Source organism: Piliocolobus tephrosceles, chromosome 16 (assembly GCF_002776525.5).
Source record: "Piliocolobus tephrosceles isolate RC106 chromosome 16, ASM277652v3, whole genome shotgun sequence".
In the NCBI taxonomy this organism is placed as follows: Eukaryota; Metazoa; Chordata; class Mammalia; order Primates; family Cercopithecidae; genus Piliocolobus; species Piliocolobus tephrosceles.
Window position 1 is genome coordinate 46,484,218 of NC_045449.1, and position 17,881 is coordinate 46,502,098.

Below are 17,881 nucleotides of genomic sequence, written 5' to 3' on the forward strand. Positions count from 1 at the left end.
ACAAAGACTTCTATCCAGCTAATTTTTGAAAACAGCCCTCTTTTGCAAGGTGCCAGATTCTCACACTACTCCAGAGACAATAAGACAATATGTGTACTAAATTCTGTTTCTCAGCTAATTCAGGCAGACACGAAGTGAACAGAACGAGGACTAGAACTTGTAGTGTTAAGTTTCACATATATCCCCATAGTCCCCAAATGCTCATTCTCCACTCCAAAGTTCAGAGCCAGAGGCAAAGAAGATGATTGACTTCAGTGTAATACAGTAAAGGTAAAAAGAAAGGTTATTTTGGTATATTAACAAAATGACAAGTTGAAGGTTTTTGGGTCCCTTTCACTTAACAGAGGAGAATCTGTGATAGAAAAGGCTTAACTACTCACGATCATGAAGCACATGGGTTTTGCTACAGAATTTCTATACTTGGCTGGGAAAATGACTCAGAAGCAGACACCAATCTAGTACCTGTGTTTGTATACATATGGTACATCAACATGGAAACAGGCTTCTTGCTGTTCACCTATTCACCACGGTGTGCCCTAAACTATATTTAGTGTGAGCTTCTAAAGTTGTCGCTCTTGGTCAGTGCCTACAGGATGAGGTAGGTAGCGGACTTGAGGATACTGGGGATGTTTTTTTCCATAAGGAACTGTTCGCCAAGCAAACGTGAAGAGGGGCAGCAAGATTTGGTTTAGCTGGGGCTTATAAAAGCAGGGATGAGGCCAGCTTGACAAGGCTCTATGGAAACTAACTCCCTGTTCACCAGACTAATTATTACTCAGCCTTCCCCAGTAAGGGTGGGGAAATGTCAGCTATGGAGGCCAGTCTTGATGACACTGACGCATGTCTCTAGATCAAGATTTTCCCTCTATACTTCACTATTCTGTTTTTATTGATACTGAAACAGCCCCACCTTCATTGGTGAGATCTCTGCAGGGCAGAGGTTGAAAATATGGGTCTATTTCCATCTCCTTAACATGAGTAAGATGTGAGAAAAAATCAGTTTGAATGAAGCCTACAACTGCTGAAATCAAGACAAAGCTTTCCCACACCCACCCAAGTCAGTCAGCCTGAAGAATTTGGTCTGTTTGTTAAGCCTAAGTCCTGTTGGGCTCCCAGCCTTCCGCCAGGACCTCTTCTCACTTCCTGCCTTAGGTAGATGGCTAGTGGTAGCAGCCCTTCCACAGGCCTTACTTGAGTCCTCCTATCTTCTTCCCACCGGAAAGAGCCTGGAACACCCACTCTACCTGCCAGCAGAAAGAGGTCAGCCCCACAGCAGTGCTGACCAACTTGGCCCCATGCCCCAGCTAATCAGCATGATCCTAGACAAAACTGTACATCTCTCTAATGGCGGGGCGGGGGGGGGGGGGGGGCTGCTAACAAAAATATTCCTTTTTTTTTTTTGAGACGGAGTCTTGCTTTGTCACACAGGCTGGAGTACAATGGCATGATCTTGGTTCACTGCAATCTCCGCCTCCCAGGTTCAAGCAATTCTCCTACCTCAGCCTCCCGAGTAGCTGGGATTACAGGCGAGTGCCACCACGCCCAGCTAATTTTTATATTTTTAGTGGAGATGGGGTTTCACCATGTGGGTCAGGCTGTTCTTGAACTCTTGACCTCGTGATCCACCTGTCTCGGCCTCCCAAAGTGCCAGGATTACAGGCATAAGCCGCCGTGCCTGGCCAACAAAAATATTCTTACTCAGACCAGGGACAACACTAGCAACAGGATTAAGAGGAATTTTTCAAATCTCTTAAGTCTTTTAAGTTAAAAAAAAGGTTGCAAAATAAAGTAAAAGTTACAGCCTGATTACTGAACAAAAATATAGTCATGTGCTGCATATTTCATCAGTGACAGATCACGTATATGATTATGGTCCAATAAGATTATAATACCCTATTTATTTATACTATTTATACTGTACTTTTTTTTTCTTGAGACAGGGTCTGCTCTGTCACCCAGGCTGTCACCAGGCTGGAGTGCAGTTGCACAGTCTTGCTGCGGGTACAGGCATTGAGTTACTGCACCCAGCCTATACTGTGCCTTTTCTATGTTTAGATACACAAGTACTTATTGTATTTCAGCTGCCTATAGTATTCAGTATAGCAACATGCTGTACAGGTTTGTAGCCTAGGAGCAACAGGCTATATAGCACATAGGCTAGCTGTGTAGTGGGCACTACCATTTAAGTTTGTGTGAGTACACCCTGACAAAATTGTCTAACAAGGCATTTCTCAGAATATATGTTGGCCGTTAAACACCACATGACTGTATATACATTTCTAGGAAGGGTACAAGAATATTAAAACTGAATTTTACTTTTCACAGTTTACCCTTCTATATACAATTTGTGTTTTTTAAATTACCGGTATGAGTGTTTTTCAGACTTTTTGTTTTGAGATGGGAGTTTTGCTCTTGTCCAGGCTGGAGTGCAATGGCACACTCTCAGCTCACCGCAACCTCCACCTCCCAGGTTCAAGCGATTCTCCTGCCTCAGTCACCGAGTAGCTGGGATTACAGGCGCCCGCCACTACACCCGGCTAATTTTTGTATTCTTAGTAGACAGCTCCACCATGTTGGTTGGGCTGGTCTTTGAACGCCTGACCTCAGGTGATCCATCTGCCTCGGCCTCCCAAAGTGCTGGGATTATAGACATGAGCCGCCGACCAGGCCTTTAACTTGTAGTTTTGTTTTTTTCACCCCTTTACGTATCTTGGTTTTATCTGGCTTACAGACAGTAGTCAATTCCTATAGGAAAGAGTTCTTGTTTGGTATGACCAAACCTTTCCAACTGGAGACTGGGGAGTTGGGGAGAAGCTCTTATAAACTGAAACATAAGAAATCATCATTATTCTTAGAATTCTACTCCACTCCTTAGCACAACTCTAAACATCACTAAAGTAGTATCACTAAAGGACTGAGCTGAACCAGGTTACAGGCTGGTATCCAAGAGTTTGAGATCACAGCTTCCATTAAGGGAATCATAGCTTCTACTACTAAACCCTGCCCAATAATCTCACAGAAGCCAGGCGCAATGGCTCACGCCTGTACTACCAGCACTTTGGGAGGCTGAGGCAGGCGGATCACTTGATGCCGGGAGTTTGAGACCAGCCTGGGCAACATAGCGAAACCTTGTCTCTACAAAAATTAGCCAGGCGTGGTGGCGTGCGCCCGTAGTCCCAGCTATTCAGGAGGCTGAGGTGGGAAGATGGCTTGAGCCTGGTGGAAGTTGCAGTGAGCCAAGATCACGTCACCGCGCTCCAGCCTGGGAGACATAGCGAGACCCTGCCAATAAAAAGACTGCCGAGTGACTGTTCATTCTTCCAGCATCTACTGAACACCTGCCTTAACATGGGCATGTGGAAGTTTCAGCATCCATGCAGAGACCTTGAAACATTACAGCTCTTCATAGGGTGGGTAGTTGAGCAGTTTGAGGGAAAGCAGATTCTAGTCCCCTCAGCTGGGGAGGATTCCTAGTGTCCTAAACCCTGGCCTCCTGCTGCTTTAGTGGCCCTGCTCCTGGTTACAGTAGTGCTTGTCACATGTTAGTCGCTACCATGGATTTCTCAGGTTTTCAACATCATGACTACACTCCAATGCTCTGCACCCCTTTGGCAGGTGAGGCCACTAGAGAAATAACAGCACAGTTTAAAAATGTAGTTTGTAGCAGGTGGACAGGTAAAGAGCTGGGTTAAATGACACCTCCACCTATCCTAGCTGTATAAGACTGAAAGAACTCTGAATCCTTCCTGAGAGGATTGAACCAGCTAACCCTATGAAGTACATGGTGCCTGATGCCTGCCCCCAAGGTTTAATACAGTATTTAAGACTTGCCTTTTAAAGTTCCCCATTGTCAGCCTCCTCAGTTCTCCACCCATCTTCCCATGTGAACTCTGCCTTAGCCACACAATGGCCAGTCCTCCCTACAATGAGTCCATTTCCTTTATTCTCAATTTAAATTCAAAGTGGGGAAAAACTGCACTTGAGAATGAATCATCCATTTTATTTTATTTTGTCATGTGCTCAACAGCATCTCTCTCTCCCCTCTCCCTGGCAGGTCACAGAGATAAATTAAAAATAAAATCTATAAGGAAAATAATTTATAAAAGCACTCCCAGGTTCACACCTTCTATCCCTACTGCTCAGTTAGGCACCCCCTAACTGGGAATCAGTGCTTCCCCCCACCCCCATTTCACTCCTGCTTGTCTGGGGCAGATGGTACTCCAGAGCCAGACAGGGGTGAGGGCAGCAGTGGCAAACAGTTAAAAATAAAGACATTGTGGTCCTGGAACCATCTGGCCACCTTGGCACTCCCTTGTCTGCCTCCCCCAGGCAGCCCTCCAGGAGCCTGTGCTAACTTGGGGCTGTGGAGGGAGAAGCTGCCTGTGGCTGAGAGCTTGTGTGTTTAGGGGAGGTGCTCTCAGCCCCTGTCACATGCACTTCTCAATCTTCTAAAAAGAAACCCAAAAAAGAAAGCAGACGACGACCTCGGGACAGAGGAGAAAAATCCCAAATGTTCACACAGTTACACGGAGTCTTTATGGCAAAGAGAACATTTAGCAGCTTTGAATATTGGGGCATCTCCTTTTTACTCAACACAAGCATTCTAGACCCTATAAGTGAAACAGGGCACAAGCCCTAAAAAAATCAAAGCGCAAGAAATTCTAAGAGGACTAGTTTTTTTTGTTGTTGCTGGGTTGTGTAATTTTTTTGTGTTTTCCCAGTGATAAGCCCAGTTGTTGGTAGGCAGAGGCCCGAGGGAAGGGTGACTCCCCAGTGTTGTGCTGAATCCTGCCTGGAGGCTGCTGCACTAGATCCTCCATCATTCCTCTGCCTCACAGCAGTCCCAGAAGAGGAAGGCTGCAGGCCCAGTTCCCAGAGCACTGCCACCACCCTACCCCAGCTTACAGAAGAGCTCAGGAAGTCTGTGAGGGGTGGGGAACACAAACACTGGACCCAGGGAGGATGGCATTCACATGCAGGCTCTGATGGAGACAATGGGAGCCGCAGCTCAGGGGTGGCTGGAGCACAGAGGGAGATGGAGTGGCAAGGCAGTGAATGACATGCATGATGTTGGGGCTGCTGCAACATGGGGCCACGTGACCCTTTCCTGTTCACTCTACCCTTTGACCCTAAATCTCCAAGCCAGTGTTGGGGCCCAGTGGCTCCATTTGATTGAAACGTTATGGCCGATGATATCCAGGAGCTCCCCTTCAGGGATGCCAAAATGCAAGGAGCAGAAAGAGTTAACACCGCCCCTCCCCAAACCCACCCTATGTCTGTGTAACCCCCAGGGGTGAAACGGGGTTTATCACACCAGTGACCTAGGCCCACCAGTCACTCCAACCTGCTGCCTGGAATCCTGGCCAGAGCCAATCTTAACCTTCCCTCTGATTTTCTTCTCGCTTTGATTTTTTTTTTGGTGGGGGGGGGGGGGGGATTTCCTTCCTTCCTCCTTTCTTTCCCTCCTTCCTGAAATGAGACTTTCTGCTACCTTCCCTTCCTCTCACAGGTCCATTCCTTCCCCTCTGTCTGCCTTTGCTCCACATAGCTCCTCTACCTCCAGCAACTCCACCACCACCCTTGCCTCACAGGAAAGGGATAGGGTGAGGACCCTGTCCATCCAAATGGTCTGGCCACTTCCACTCCACCCGAGTGGAGCCGAGCCAGCCAGTGCCTGCCTCTTCCTGTACACTGACCCGCAGTCATCCCATCTGAGAAGATATATTGGATAAGAAGGCATTTGAGTCCCCGCTGTAGGTCCAGGTCCAGGTCCAGGTCCAGCCCTTCTCCAGTTTCGGTCTTGGTGGGCATCAAACCCCCTTCCTCCCCAGGCTCACTTTCTCCGGTCCTTTGGCTTCCTCTCCTGCCGCCGGGCCTGCTGGTCGGCCATCGTGCGGGGGATGAGGAGGACACTGCCGTCCCCGGCGTACTGGAGCGCATACTGACTAGGCGAGTAGGGTCGCCCATTCTCATCCCGCAGCCGCCCAAACACCTCCTGGTACAGGCTCTGGACCTTCTGCTTCATCTGTCGCAGGGAGCGCAGGAACTCCACTTTCTCCCGCAGCAGCCGAGCTTTGTCGCGCTGCAGGTCCTCCACATCACGCTCCAAATTCAGGATGGTGTCCAGCTTGCGCTTGCGGCAGTTCTGCGCCGCCATCTTGTTCTTGCCCCGGCGCCGGATGTCTCGGATAAGGCTCAGCTGGGCTTCACTCAGCTGATATTTGGACAGCAGCTCGTTGAACTCCTCCACAGGCAGGTTGATGATTTTGTCATTGGTGAAAGGGATCTTCATGGCTCGGGCTCGGTGCTCATCCCGGCTCATCTGCTTGTCCAGGAAGTCAGCCTGCTTCTCCTTGCTGCCTTTCTTGAGGGAACTGGGTGGTGGCAGGTCGGCTGAGTCCAGGGCACTGGGGGCCATGTTGTATGTGTGGTTGTGGCCCACGTGCTCCAGGTAGGGCAGGCATGAGAGCTGAGCTGGATCCTGGTAGCTCATGCGGCAGAACTTGGAATACTCAGGCTGGTAGCCCACAGCACCCTCAGCCTCTTCCAGATCCAGGGTCTCAGAGTCAGAGCTGTAGCCAACCGCACCTTCCTCAGAAAAGGAGGAAGAGGCAGAGGAAGAAGCAGAGGAAGAAGAGGAAGAAGAGGAGGAAGAAGAGGAAGAACTGCCTTCAGAGCTGCTTAGGGAAGAAGGGCTATGGCTCGAGTCTAAGGAAAGGCCTGAGTCAGAGTCAAATTCCTCCTCCAGCTGGGAGGCCTGCACAGGATTAAAGCCTTCTTCAATGGCCAGGTCCATTAGGCTGATCTCATCCAACATGGCTTCATCTAACAGACCCCCCAAAGGGTCAGGCAGCTCTGGGCCTGCTGTGTCATTGGCTGTGCCATTGAGCTGGGGTGGAAAGAAGAGCCCTGTCAGGTTGGTGGAGCCGAAGGTGGAGTTGAGGCTGGTGGAATTGCTGGGGGCCAACGGGAGCAGCGTGGAGCTACTGGCCACAGGCAGGCTTTCCACCTCAGGGCTGAAGAGTAAGAAGTCCTGGCTGCAGCCCCCCAGGGACGCCTGATGCAGGCTGACATTCTGATTGATGGGAGTGTTGGGGGCAAGGCTGTAGTTGGTGCTCAGTGGGTCTCCAGGAGGGGCATTGTACAGGATTTCACTTGCTGATGTGTTCACTTCCATGGCCTGGGAGGGGAGAAGAGCACCACTGTTCACTAGGAACTGACTCCCTCCCCTGGGGCTCACACACTGCAGGCACCCAACAGAGGCACAGCTGCATGGGTGTAAAGGCAAAAGCCTATAAACCAAAGCCCACAGTGTCAGCTCCTGACCCAGCTTCATCCACCAGGCCTGGCAGAGATGGGTTCTTCCATGTGGGCTCCACCCTAATACAGGACTGATCAGCTTTTCCTCATGTTTGGCCAGACTCCCCTATCTTGGAGGGAGAGGAAGAAAACACTACCTTGTTACTGTAAAATCAACACAGTGAAAAGAACACCCAGACTTGTCAGAAAACCTAGCTGCACCACTTGCTGTGTAACCATGGGCACATCATTTAACCTCTCTGAGCTTCAATTTCCTCACCTTTGAAATAAAGGCTGACTAGATGACTGTGAGGGCCAAGTGAGCGAATGATGGCTATGAAGCACCATGTGAATGTCAGCTATTATTAACGCAGAACCTTGGAAGCATTCAGTCAAGTGCCTATCTGCCTGAAGGAAAGGAAGAAGGCACACCCAGGAGGCAGGCCCTGATTTGGAAGGCTGAGTCCTGAGTTTTATTTAAGCCAAACCCTACCTGTCTTCACCTCCCTTGCCCCAAGGACACACCTGGACAGGTTTCCTCTCATTGTCCCCACTTTTCTATGGATCAGAGAAAGTATTACACTTTCTCTCCTCAGAGATGGAAAAGCAACTGAGTGCTAAGACATGCTGTGCAAAATCCAGTAGGTTTGTGCCCAGTTCCGACAATCCTACCTGCATTTCCATGATGGACATGAGATCTTGCCACTGCTGTTCCAAATCAAATGGTGACTCTGTCCCAGTCAGAAGAGGAGACAAGAGGTTGTTTTGAAGAGCTGGGGGCTCACTCTCACTAGGCACTGCTTCTGTTATGCTGGAAATGTCTGCTGGAAACTAGGGCAAAACACAGAGGCTTTAACAAGGGGGAAGGAAAGGCCTTGTGCTTTCCTCCCAGAGATTACCACCTGAAGTCTGTTTCTGTTCTTCCTTCCTCTGCATTTACCCCCAGCAGCCAGAACAAGAGCTGGCCCCTCAGCCATGGAGGGACACACCAGGTACAGGCTGCCCTGCTCACTTGGTGGGCTCTCACTGGAGTCCTGCTCACCTCAGCATTCTCCCCAAAGGGGCAGGTGGCTTCCAGCAGCCTAAGGCACTCTTCCAGGGACAGGGCCGTCTGGTCCTCCCCACTAGGCACCTGTGGCAACAGGAACTGTAAGTCTGACTGATCTGAGCCTTGGCTGCCTGGGGCTGAAGCTTCTTTCCCAGAATGGCTGAAGGCCTGCAGTCTCCCTCCCATTCCCAGGCTAATGGCTGGCCCCGAGTCCCAAACTCCCAGGAACAACAGAAGGGAGAGTGAAAGAGTCCTGAAGCAAGCAGGAAGATGCTAGATGCTCTGCCTCCCTTGCATTGTCTGTTGCCAAGGCCCAGCCCTTCTGCATCTGCTGCTTTCCACTCCCCCTTCCAAGGCTCAGCCACTGTGACTTATAGACCCCAACCCAAAACAGAAATTCAGGTCCACCCCACAACCTGTCTTCTCTAAGGGAAGTTCCTGGAAGAATTCCAGCCTGGTTTGTGTCAGTGAAGGGAAGTAGGGACAAAAAGCCCAGTGAGCAGAGGCAATGGTACCTGTGCAGGGAAGCTCTCCCCAGTCTCTCCATCCACTAGCAGGTTCCGTGCCAGAGCTTCCGCGCCCTCGCCTGCCCAGGTGTCCTGCTCGCCTCCATCTCGCAGCTCCTTCTCCACATCCTGCTCCTTCTGGCGATGACTATAGTCAAAAACCTCACGCCCAGCCCCCAGATCAATATCCTGTCGCCAAAGGATGTCAATCAGATCTATGTCCTGAAAGACAAATCACGTGACTTTAGCTCTGAGGTCCCAGGGTCCCTTCTTTGTCCTGCCCCTCAGAGTTCCCTCCTAGTGTCACCCCAGTTAGTCGTGGGTAGGGCCCCTCCCAGCTCTTCACCTGCCAGCCTTTACCCCCTGGTCCCTCTGCACCAGCAAATGTTCATTCATCTACTTCCAGACACTATCCCCTTCCCACAAAAAAAAAAAAAGAGCCACTAGCAAAACCATTAGCATGACTATCACCATAAGGGTGGGAAGGATTAGGGTCTGGACCAAGACACACCCGACCAAAAGGCAGGGCTGCCTCACCCCTACATAAGAAAGAAGGGGAACATCAGGAGATACCTCTAGCTTTGGAGATTGGACCCCTTAAAACTTGGTTTGGAGGAAGCTGGCCACGGCAAGCAAGAGCAAATTGTCATGCAGAATTACTTAGCAGTGACCAGGCTTGCATCAGCCTGTGGTGCCATTTCATTTGCATAAAGGGGTGGGGTGGGCTGGAGAGGAAAATCCCTGCATTTCCAACCACCTGATGCAACCAATGACAACGCCATGCTGTCTACAGCCCTTCCTATAGCCATTCCCTATTCCCCGGCTGGCAGCAAGAGTAAGGCTGAACACCCACAACTCCTCAAGCCCAGGCTCACCTCAAGACTCATCCCCGCCAGAATTCCCTCTCAGCTGATCCTAGCTGCTGCCTCCATTCCAGGGAGGCTCAGGGAGTCAGATGATCCCCAGGGGGGCACCCCACCCCTGCTCAGGCCAGCCTCACTGTGTCTCCTCACACCAGTGCTCTCCTTTCCTCACCATACCCCAGGACTCACCAAATCCCCATCAGTCAACCCACTCAAGGACGTAACCCCCATCACTGCTCAGCTACAACTGCCACCTTGGGCACCAAAAATGCTTCCCTCAGGCTCTACCGTGGTGGCTCATGAATAGTTGCTGCACCAACTGCCACCCCCACTGCTAACAGCATAGAACCCCAATAAATGGAGCTATTTGGGCTTCCTATACCCGGCACCCCCCTGTAGTCGAGCCCTCCCCACAAGCCTGAAGAAACCCTAAAGTGTTGCCTTCCATCCAGGGGTTAAAATGCAGACACACACTTTCCAGAAAGCAATTGCCTTAGATCAGACCCACCTCCCTACCTCTAAGCCGGTATTCCTCTCCCATTAACCCTCCCTGACCCTAAGACCTCCCAGACGTACTACTTTAGTCTCCCCACATACACCAACCTGAACAGAAGCCCTGGACCCAGGAGCAGAGGGGGGCTGGGCCACCCGGTGACCAGCCAGCAAAGAGTTAAGGGGCCGGCTGCCTTTGGCATGGCCCCCACCACTGTGAGAGCTGCGGTCCAGGCGGGTCATGGTCTGCGAGATGAGCCCCAGGGCAGCCGGTGCCGGGAAGCCGGACAGGGGGCTGCAAGGAGCTCTTGGCTTTCAGGGAGCACACCAGGCTGGAAGGGTGGCCCCTTGCTAGCTCCGAGGGGCCTGAGAAGGGTGCCCCGCCCGTGCTGCTGCCTGGGCGGCCCAGCCCAGCCCCCTTCCTCCATCCTTGAGCAGCCCCCTCCCACCTCACAACCCCAGTTCCACTCAGGCGCCCAGCTGCCCCCACCCTGAGCTCACCGCAGAGGCTGCAGTGATATGGGACTCCCACCCCATGCTCCGTGCTCAAGCTGCAGAGGAAAGCAAGCTCCCTCCTGGGCCTATCCTCCCGCTCCTCCCCCCCACGCCCCCCAAACTTGTTACCTAGGCTGCAGCAAGGAGCCAATCCCCTCCCCCTCCCACCCCGCAGGTCACTGCTGAGGCTGCAGAGAGCCAATCCCCTCCCCCAGGTCAGCAGCTGGGCTGCGGAAAGAGCCAATCCCCTCCCACTGTCGTTACCTAGGCTGCGCCGAGAGCCAATCTCCTCCCCCAAGTCTCCGCTGGAGATGCGGAAGGAGCCAATCCCCTCCCACCGCCTGTTACCTAGCTGCAGACGGGAGCCAATCTCTGCATCAGGGCAGCTGGAGAAGCTGCCGCAAGGAACCAGCCCATCCCTGGGCCGCCTCCGTCTCCTTGAGGAGATGCGCCCAGGGGCGGGCAGCCCCACCCAGCCCAGTCAGTCAGCTGGGGTGGCGCAGTGAGAGCCCTGGGGGAAGGGGTGCCACTCTCCTCCCTCCTGTCGCATCTTGCTCATCCAGCCCACTCAGAACTGGGCAGACACTCCTCCCGCAGATTCTCTGGGAATCTAAATTATTTGCTGGAAGTGGAAGGAGTTACCCCATTCCTCAGGAAGGCAGTGGCCAGTTCTCAAGGCCAGGGATCACAAGTCAGGCTGGGCAGGAACCCAGGGCACCCAGGTCCACCATAAGTCGTAAGTTTTGTCACCCCAAAATAGGCCAGACTACGGAAAAAGGGAAGGCCATTTTGCCCACGTGCAGCAATGTCACAGTGCTGGCCAGGCCTAGCCCCAAGCAAGAGGGGAGACACAACCCTGAAGCCCTACACTTAGGGAGACAGGTGCTCCGTTTTCTCCTGGCCACAAATGTCCCCCACTCCCTTTTCACCCTGGCTTTATTCAAGAGCATTCTCTCCCTGATACCTGGCCCACATCTCATCCAAGCAGGAAAGAAGCCCCTCACAGACTCAGTATCACAATTCAGACTCCCTGGACTGGTTTCTTGAGGGGAAATTTAGCTCCCTCCCCACTGCTGCTCCCCTGGAGCCTAAGGTCAGGTCAGAGAGACAGTATGTTCTCTCTGGTCAGTCTGCTCCTAGCCTGGAAAGAGCTGTAAACAGGCCACCCCCTGCTCTGGGCAGAATGCCAATCTCAAGGGGAATCCTATCCCTGACAAGGGCCTAGGCTATGGCTGTCCACAGAGCAAGCCTGGCAGCGGGGGAGCACTTCCACCCCAGGGATAATACCGGTTCCAGCAGTGCCTGTCACATGCTCTGGACCTGGGTATTTTTATCCCTGAGTTGCTGAGGAAATGTTGTTCTAGACACATAATAATCCTCCCTTCCCCCATACGCAGCCTGGGCCCCTAATGCTGACCCACCCCACCTCCCAAAGGGAGTTGTAAAGGCCTGAGATGAAAAGCACAACCTTCACAAGCGCCAAGAAACAGAGGAAAGCAGGGTCAAAGTCCCATCCCATTCCACCCCAACCCACCCAATAATATCCAAAACATCCCATCCCATCCCAGCAGGAACAGATATGGAGCTACCCCTGCAAGGTTTCTAGGAGCAAACCCAGTTCCACCCACCCCTGGGGGAGCTACCCTGGGGGAGGAGCAGGGAGCAGAGACTAAGAAGCATACTTCAGAACACTGTGCCAAGATTGAAGCCCACTTGAAGGAAAGGGAAACGGGAAGCAGAAGAGAGGTGAAGTTCCAAGTGGCCCTGTAAGAAGCTAAAATAAGAGGCCCTGAAAGGTAAGAAATGTTCCTGGCTCCTGCGCTCAGATAATCCTAGTCCCTCTCAAAGCAGGTCCAGTATGAGCCATTTGAGCACAGAGCAGAGTATCTCAATCCCTGCACTACTGACACTTGGGGTCAGACAAATCTGTTGTTTGAAGGTGTCCTGTGTCATTCAGGATGTTAACCAGCATCCTTGGCCTCTACCCACTAGGTGCCAGTAGCACCCCCGCCCCAAGATGTGACAACCAAAACTGTTTCAAGATACTGCCACTTGCACCCTCGGGGACAAAATCACCCCCAGTTGAGGACCACTGGCCTAAAACAAGCCATACTCTTTGACAGTCACTAACAGTTGGATAACCAAGCTCAGGAAAAGGCTACAAAGGAGGGAAGGAGGGAAAACATGGTCTGACCTGGCAGGCAGAGGAGCCCATTGCTGCAGCATCTATAAAACTTTTTACATTCCTCCACATGCCACCTTCAAAAACCCAATCAGGCTTTCTCCTTCCCTAATGGCCAGGGGAGTGCAGTGGGCCTTTTTCCCAACTACTTAAGGCTGGGTGGCAAGCAAAAGTCATACAAACCCACAGTTCAAAGCAATCTTATGTTGGGGAGGCAGGGGCAGCAGCAGCCATTCACATCTTAAAAGGCAAAGAACTGCATCGTTTTCTGCCTAGAACAGCATGTCAGCCATGTGACAAGAACTAAGGATCTCTTCTGACAGCTCAAAGCAAGTTGACTTGGGCAGCAGAATGCAGTTTCTCTTCTACCTTCCAGCCTTCTCTTCCCTATTCCCTGCAGTGGGCCTTTAGAGCAAAGAATGGAAGCCTTGGCCCTCTCCTGGCCAAGAATAACTATCCAAATCTACCCTTTGGCTCAGGCCCAGGAGGTCTTAATTATCAGGACAATACAACAACAGGCCTGACCACAAAGGAGAACTTCAGGGTATGTCTGTGTTCTGATGTGGGGGGAGGTACAAGGGAAGAGTCCATAAAGTATTTGTGTCTTAGCAACAGATATACACTGCATCAAAGCCCATCACAACATGACTCCTCCCCCACCCCAGGCCTCCAGCAGTCATGCTGAAATCCAAGCAGTCAACACCCTGGCATGTGTAGGAACCTCCCACTGCCCTGACAGTACATTTAGAGGTAGGTCAATGGTTCAACACAGGGAAATGCTCCCAGCCCCCAATCCTAAAGTCAGACAGTTCAGCCCATCCCTACCCAAGAACAGTGCCTGAGGCCCTGCTGAAATCTGTCTGACTCTTTACAGGGCTCTGTGTTCTGATCACAATCGTTCTGGACGAGCCCACCCCCAAATCCCAGGCCCCCCACACCCACCACAGGTCCACTAACCTCTTTGGTTAAGTCTCCACTGACTGGAGGGGCTACAGCCCCCAAATCCTCCAAATCTTCACCGAATCCCTGCTCCGTTTCGCTTTCTCGCACCCCGTTGTCTGGGCCTGTCACATCTTGGAGGCCACTGGAACTCTCGAGGGCGAGGCCTGAGTTGGGCTGACTGCCAGAGACAGACCCCTCTGGGTCTCGGTGAACCAGCCAGGCATTTACCTCAGTGGTTGGCACCTGGAACCTGTCCAGGGCCCTCACCTGACTGAGGAGCCGCCGGGCAGTGAAGTAATTGTCCAGGTCTATGCTCTTGGGGTGGATACCATAGCCATCCAAGGTGTTCCTCAGGTTGTGGAACTGGGTCTGAGTATAGGCAGAACTGGGCCCCAGGATGATCTCCCGGAGCGGGGGGAGCTGTGAGGTCAGGTAAGTATCCACGTCCACCCGTACCCCAATCAAACTCAGCAGAATGGTGAACTGGAGAAGTCCTTCCGTTAAGTATTTCTTCAGAGAAAGCATTGCTGAAGGACCAGAATGTTTATGCTTTTTGGTTTTTAAATCTTCCAAAAGACAAATCAAGGCCACTGCTCTGCCGCTCCAGCCAGCAGGTTACCCTCCTCAGTGCCAAACCCCGTATCCCACCCTGGCAGAACACAAGGGCTGAGCTCCCTGATGGCCCCAGAGGAAAGCACACCCTGTGGAGCCAAGGCCACACTCCAGACCACATTCACTTTTCCCTTCTTGACACCTCACCTCTGAAAGCACAACTGTTCCTAACCCAGTCCAGGCCCTCAAGGGCCCACGTGACTTACTGTCTCCACAGTCCACATACAGTCACTTCCTCACTCACATTAGTTGTCCTCTCTGTAGATTCCACTGCAGGCTGTTCTCAGGAACAGCTGATGGATTTTTTTTTTTCCTTCTCCCTCCTAAGGTTTATTTTCTTTGGCTGGAGCTACAGGTCTTTCGTCTTGGGTCAGAGTGTCCCGCCTCCTCCACACTTACCAGGGGGGTTTCCAGAGAAACCTGAAATGGGAATCACAAAAGCACCAAGATAAGATTCCATACTTTTCACATCATGATCAGGGTAGGAAAACCTTCACAGGAGAAGGTAGAAAACACATTCAAAGGACACTTTCACTTTTTTTTTTTGAGACAGTCTCACTCTGTCACCCAGGCTGGAGTGCAGTGGTGTGATCTCTGCTCACTGCAACCTCCACCTTCCGGGTTCAAGCAGTTCTCCTGCCTCAGCCTCCCACGTATCTGGGATTACAGGCGCCTGCCACCATGCCCAGCTAATTTTTGTGTTTTTAGTAGAGTTGGGGTTTCACCATGTTGGCCAGACTCGTCTTGAGCTCCTGACCTCAGGTGATCTGCCCACCTGAGCCCCGCAAAGTGCTGGGATTACAGGCGTGAGCCACAGTGCCTGGCCTAAAGGCCACTTTTATAGAAAGAAAGGGCTACTTACACTCTCAGAAAAAAAAACCCAAAATATAGCAACCGATCATAGAAGAACTATAAAAGAAAGGTACTGATCACAAAGGATCTCAGTTACTTAATATTAAATGTGCAATATCCTAAAATGTAGCTTGGTTTGGATAAGCAGACAATAACTAGGTCATCCAAAATATCTTACACCTTTGTTTTATTTACCAGCCCTCCTCCCTGGCTACAGGTGCATTACCCAGCTTCTATTTTCATATGAGAAGCCCATTTCCTGTCTTAAAAGTAAAGCTGAATTTTCACCTCTCAGGAGAAAAACAGTTGTCTTTTCCAGTTCAAAAAGGCAAGATTATTAAACAGTGAGAGTGTGGAAGGACAAAAGGACAATGTTCAGGCCACCACTTCACCCAGAAGAAGAATGCCTTTTGTTTTCTGAACTTTGAAATCTGATTTCCCTTTCCTATCCTCACATCTTTAAAAAAAAAAAAGGAAAAGGGCCGACGCTTGTAATCCCAGCACTTTGGGAGGCCAAGGAGGGCGGATCACCCAAGGTCAGGAGTTCGAGACCAGCCTGAACAACATAGAGAAGCCCCATCTCTACTAAAAATACAAAAATTAGCCGGGCGTGGTGGCACATGCCTGTAATCTCAGTTACTCGGGAGGCTGAGGCAGGAGAATCGCTTGAACCCAGGAGGCGAGGTTGTGGTGGGCCGAGATCACGTCAGTGCACTCCAGCCTGGGCAACAAGAGCGAAACTCCATCTCAAAAAAAAGAAAAAAGAAATAAAAAAAAGGAAAGAAAAAAAGGAGGAGAGGGATGGTGGGGGGCCTACTACGCAAGACTGTTCCGTCCAGGATTTGCATAGGCAGGTTTTATTTTCATTCATATGACCTTCTGAGCCAAGGCAGAAGGATATGGCCACGTTCTCTAGCCAGACCGCCCAGTGCCAAGGAGGTAAATCTGTTTCTGGTCTCCACTTTTGAGCTTCCATTAATCTCACAAACCAAGACATACCCCCTCTCCTCTCCGGCGTTGTGACCCATCTACCAACTTCATTCCACAGGGGGAGAGCGATCTATACGTACACACGCGTACGTGTACACACACACACTCACACTCCCTCTCTCTTGTCAGAGTAAACACAATTGCGACCCAGAATTCCTGCTTACGCTACCCTCCCGTTCTCACGCAATTTATTACTAAAACCTCCCAGGAGCCTAAGTTCGAGAAATCGGATAAAGTCCCTTAAAAATCGAGTTAGGGGCAGGGCCCTGGCCTGAGGCTGGTCCCACCCTGCCCGGATACCCGAGTCCGGCTGAGACCAAGTCGCCATGCCCACTCTCGGCGCCGGAGCTTCTAGCCTCCTGGGGCGGCCAGCGAACAAGTGCTACTTCCCTGGCCTTGACCCACCCTTACAACAAACCCCACCCCGCCCTCCGTCCCGATGGCCCCACCCCACTCCCAAGTCCGGGCCTCACACCACGCCTTCTCGTGCCCTCAACCCTGCCCAGTCCATCCCATCCCGGAGCCAGCTTTCCTCTCGGCCCCGCGCGCGGCCCCTCCCTGTCAGGCCCAGGGCCGGGCTCTGGCGGGAACCCCGCTCGGCCCCCGCCTCCTGCGCCTCAGCACCATCCCGTCGCCCGTCGCCCCATAAGCCTCGGCCCCGCGGCGCTGCACCCCTCCCTTCTAGGAAAGGAATGTGCCGGATACCCGCTGCTTAGCTCGGCGTCCGCCGCTGCCGCCACAGCAGGCCCTAAGCCCGAGTCCCGGCCTCGCCGCCGCCACCGGCCGGCCTAGAGCTCCGAGCCTCCGCTTCCCTCCCCGCCCCCTCCTGCCACCGCACTCGGAAACCCGCCCGCCGCAGGCACCCTAGGAACAGTTTCTCCAATCAACGAGCCGAGACTGGGGCCGTCGACGGATGTCCCTCTGATTGGCAGCAGAGAGGGCCCAATGGCTGAGTGTATCTCCTTATCTCCGGACCCGATTTCCCAAGACTGACATAATTCCCGGCCCAATGGGTACCTAGGCCCGCCCCGCGGTGTGGACCCACCAATGAGTAGGACGAAGGCCTTAGTGTCTGGCATTCTGGGCCCCTCGGCCGCGCGTTCGCGGCTGGCGGTGTTAGCGGGCTGGGTGTTGGGTGAAGTATCCAGGTTGGGCGCTTCCAGCGCTTTCTGTGGCGGAGGATTGAGGGCTTAGGGCAGGGAATGGGAGGGTGTATCGCCGCCGGAGTGCGGAACACTTCTGCCTTGAGGGTTCCCACGGTGACTTGCAAAAGTCTAGTGAGACCCGAGAAGGCTGAGGCGGGACATGTGGTGCTTGTAGTTGCGACGCTCGTGCCGCCATCTTGGGTGCTGGCGGCGGAAACCGGTACCCCAACTTCCTCTCGGTGCGAACCTGGAGAAGCCTCCCCAGCTGTGAGGGACGGTTGTGCCTCATGGCCCAGGCAAAGGGTGCCTTCGCTGGAGCAGTCCCGCGGACGCTTGTCATGAGGGTGGTGGGACGTTGGCGGAACGTTGGTGGTATGAGAGCTGTGGGGTAATGGCGATTTTTGTCATGGTAGAAACACCCCAAAGAGCTCCCCTCACTTGGTCTGCCACGCAGC

General features: G+C 52.4%; 1 protein-coding gene across 3 annotated transcripts; it reads right to left on the minus strand.

Moving 5' to 3' along the window:
• Positions 1 to 3,982: 3,982 nt before the first annotated feature.
• NFE2L1 (nuclear factor, erythroid 2 like 1) lies at positions 3,983 to 17,110 on the minus strand. Of its 3 annotated transcripts, none has more exons than XM_023204345.1 (6): positions 16,987 to 17,110; positions 13,843 to 14,859; positions 8,863 to 9,075; positions 8,342 to 8,431; positions 7,972 to 8,130; positions 3,983 to 7,180 (listed from the first exon to the last, which is right to left on the minus strand). In XM_023204345.1, the coding sequence occupies exons 2-6, from the start codon at positions 14,350 to 14,352 to the stop codon at positions 5,834 to 5,836; spliced, it is 2,319 nt and encodes a 772-aa protein (XP_023060113.1). In that variant the 5' UTR covers positions 14,353 to 14,859; positions 16,987 to 17,110; the 3' UTR covers positions 3,983 to 5,833. The 3 variants fall into 3 exon arrangements, with proteins under 3 accessions (XP_023060113.1, XP_023060114.1, XP_023060116.1); XM_023204346.1 differs by lacking the exon at positions 16,987 to 17,110 and adding an exon at positions 16,582 to 16,693; XM_023204348.1 differs by lacking the exon at positions 8,342 to 8,431.
• Positions 17,111 to 17,881: the final 771 nt, after the last annotated feature.

Bases quoted from the DNA above. Each gene is read 5' to 3' on its own strand.
- NFE2L1 (XM_023204345.1), bottom strand. From the start codon at position 14,352: ATGCTTTCTCTGAAGAAATACTTAACGGAAGGACTTCTCCAGTTCACC. The intron at 9,076-13,842 runs GTTAGTGGACCT...TTTGTCTTTCAG, and splicing joins GTGGAGACTTAACCAAAGAG to GACATAGATCTGATTGACAT. The intron at 8,432-8,862 runs GTACCATTGCCT...CTGTTGCCACAG, and splicing joins GGGAGAGCTTCCCTGCACAG to GTGCCTAGTGGGGAGGACCA.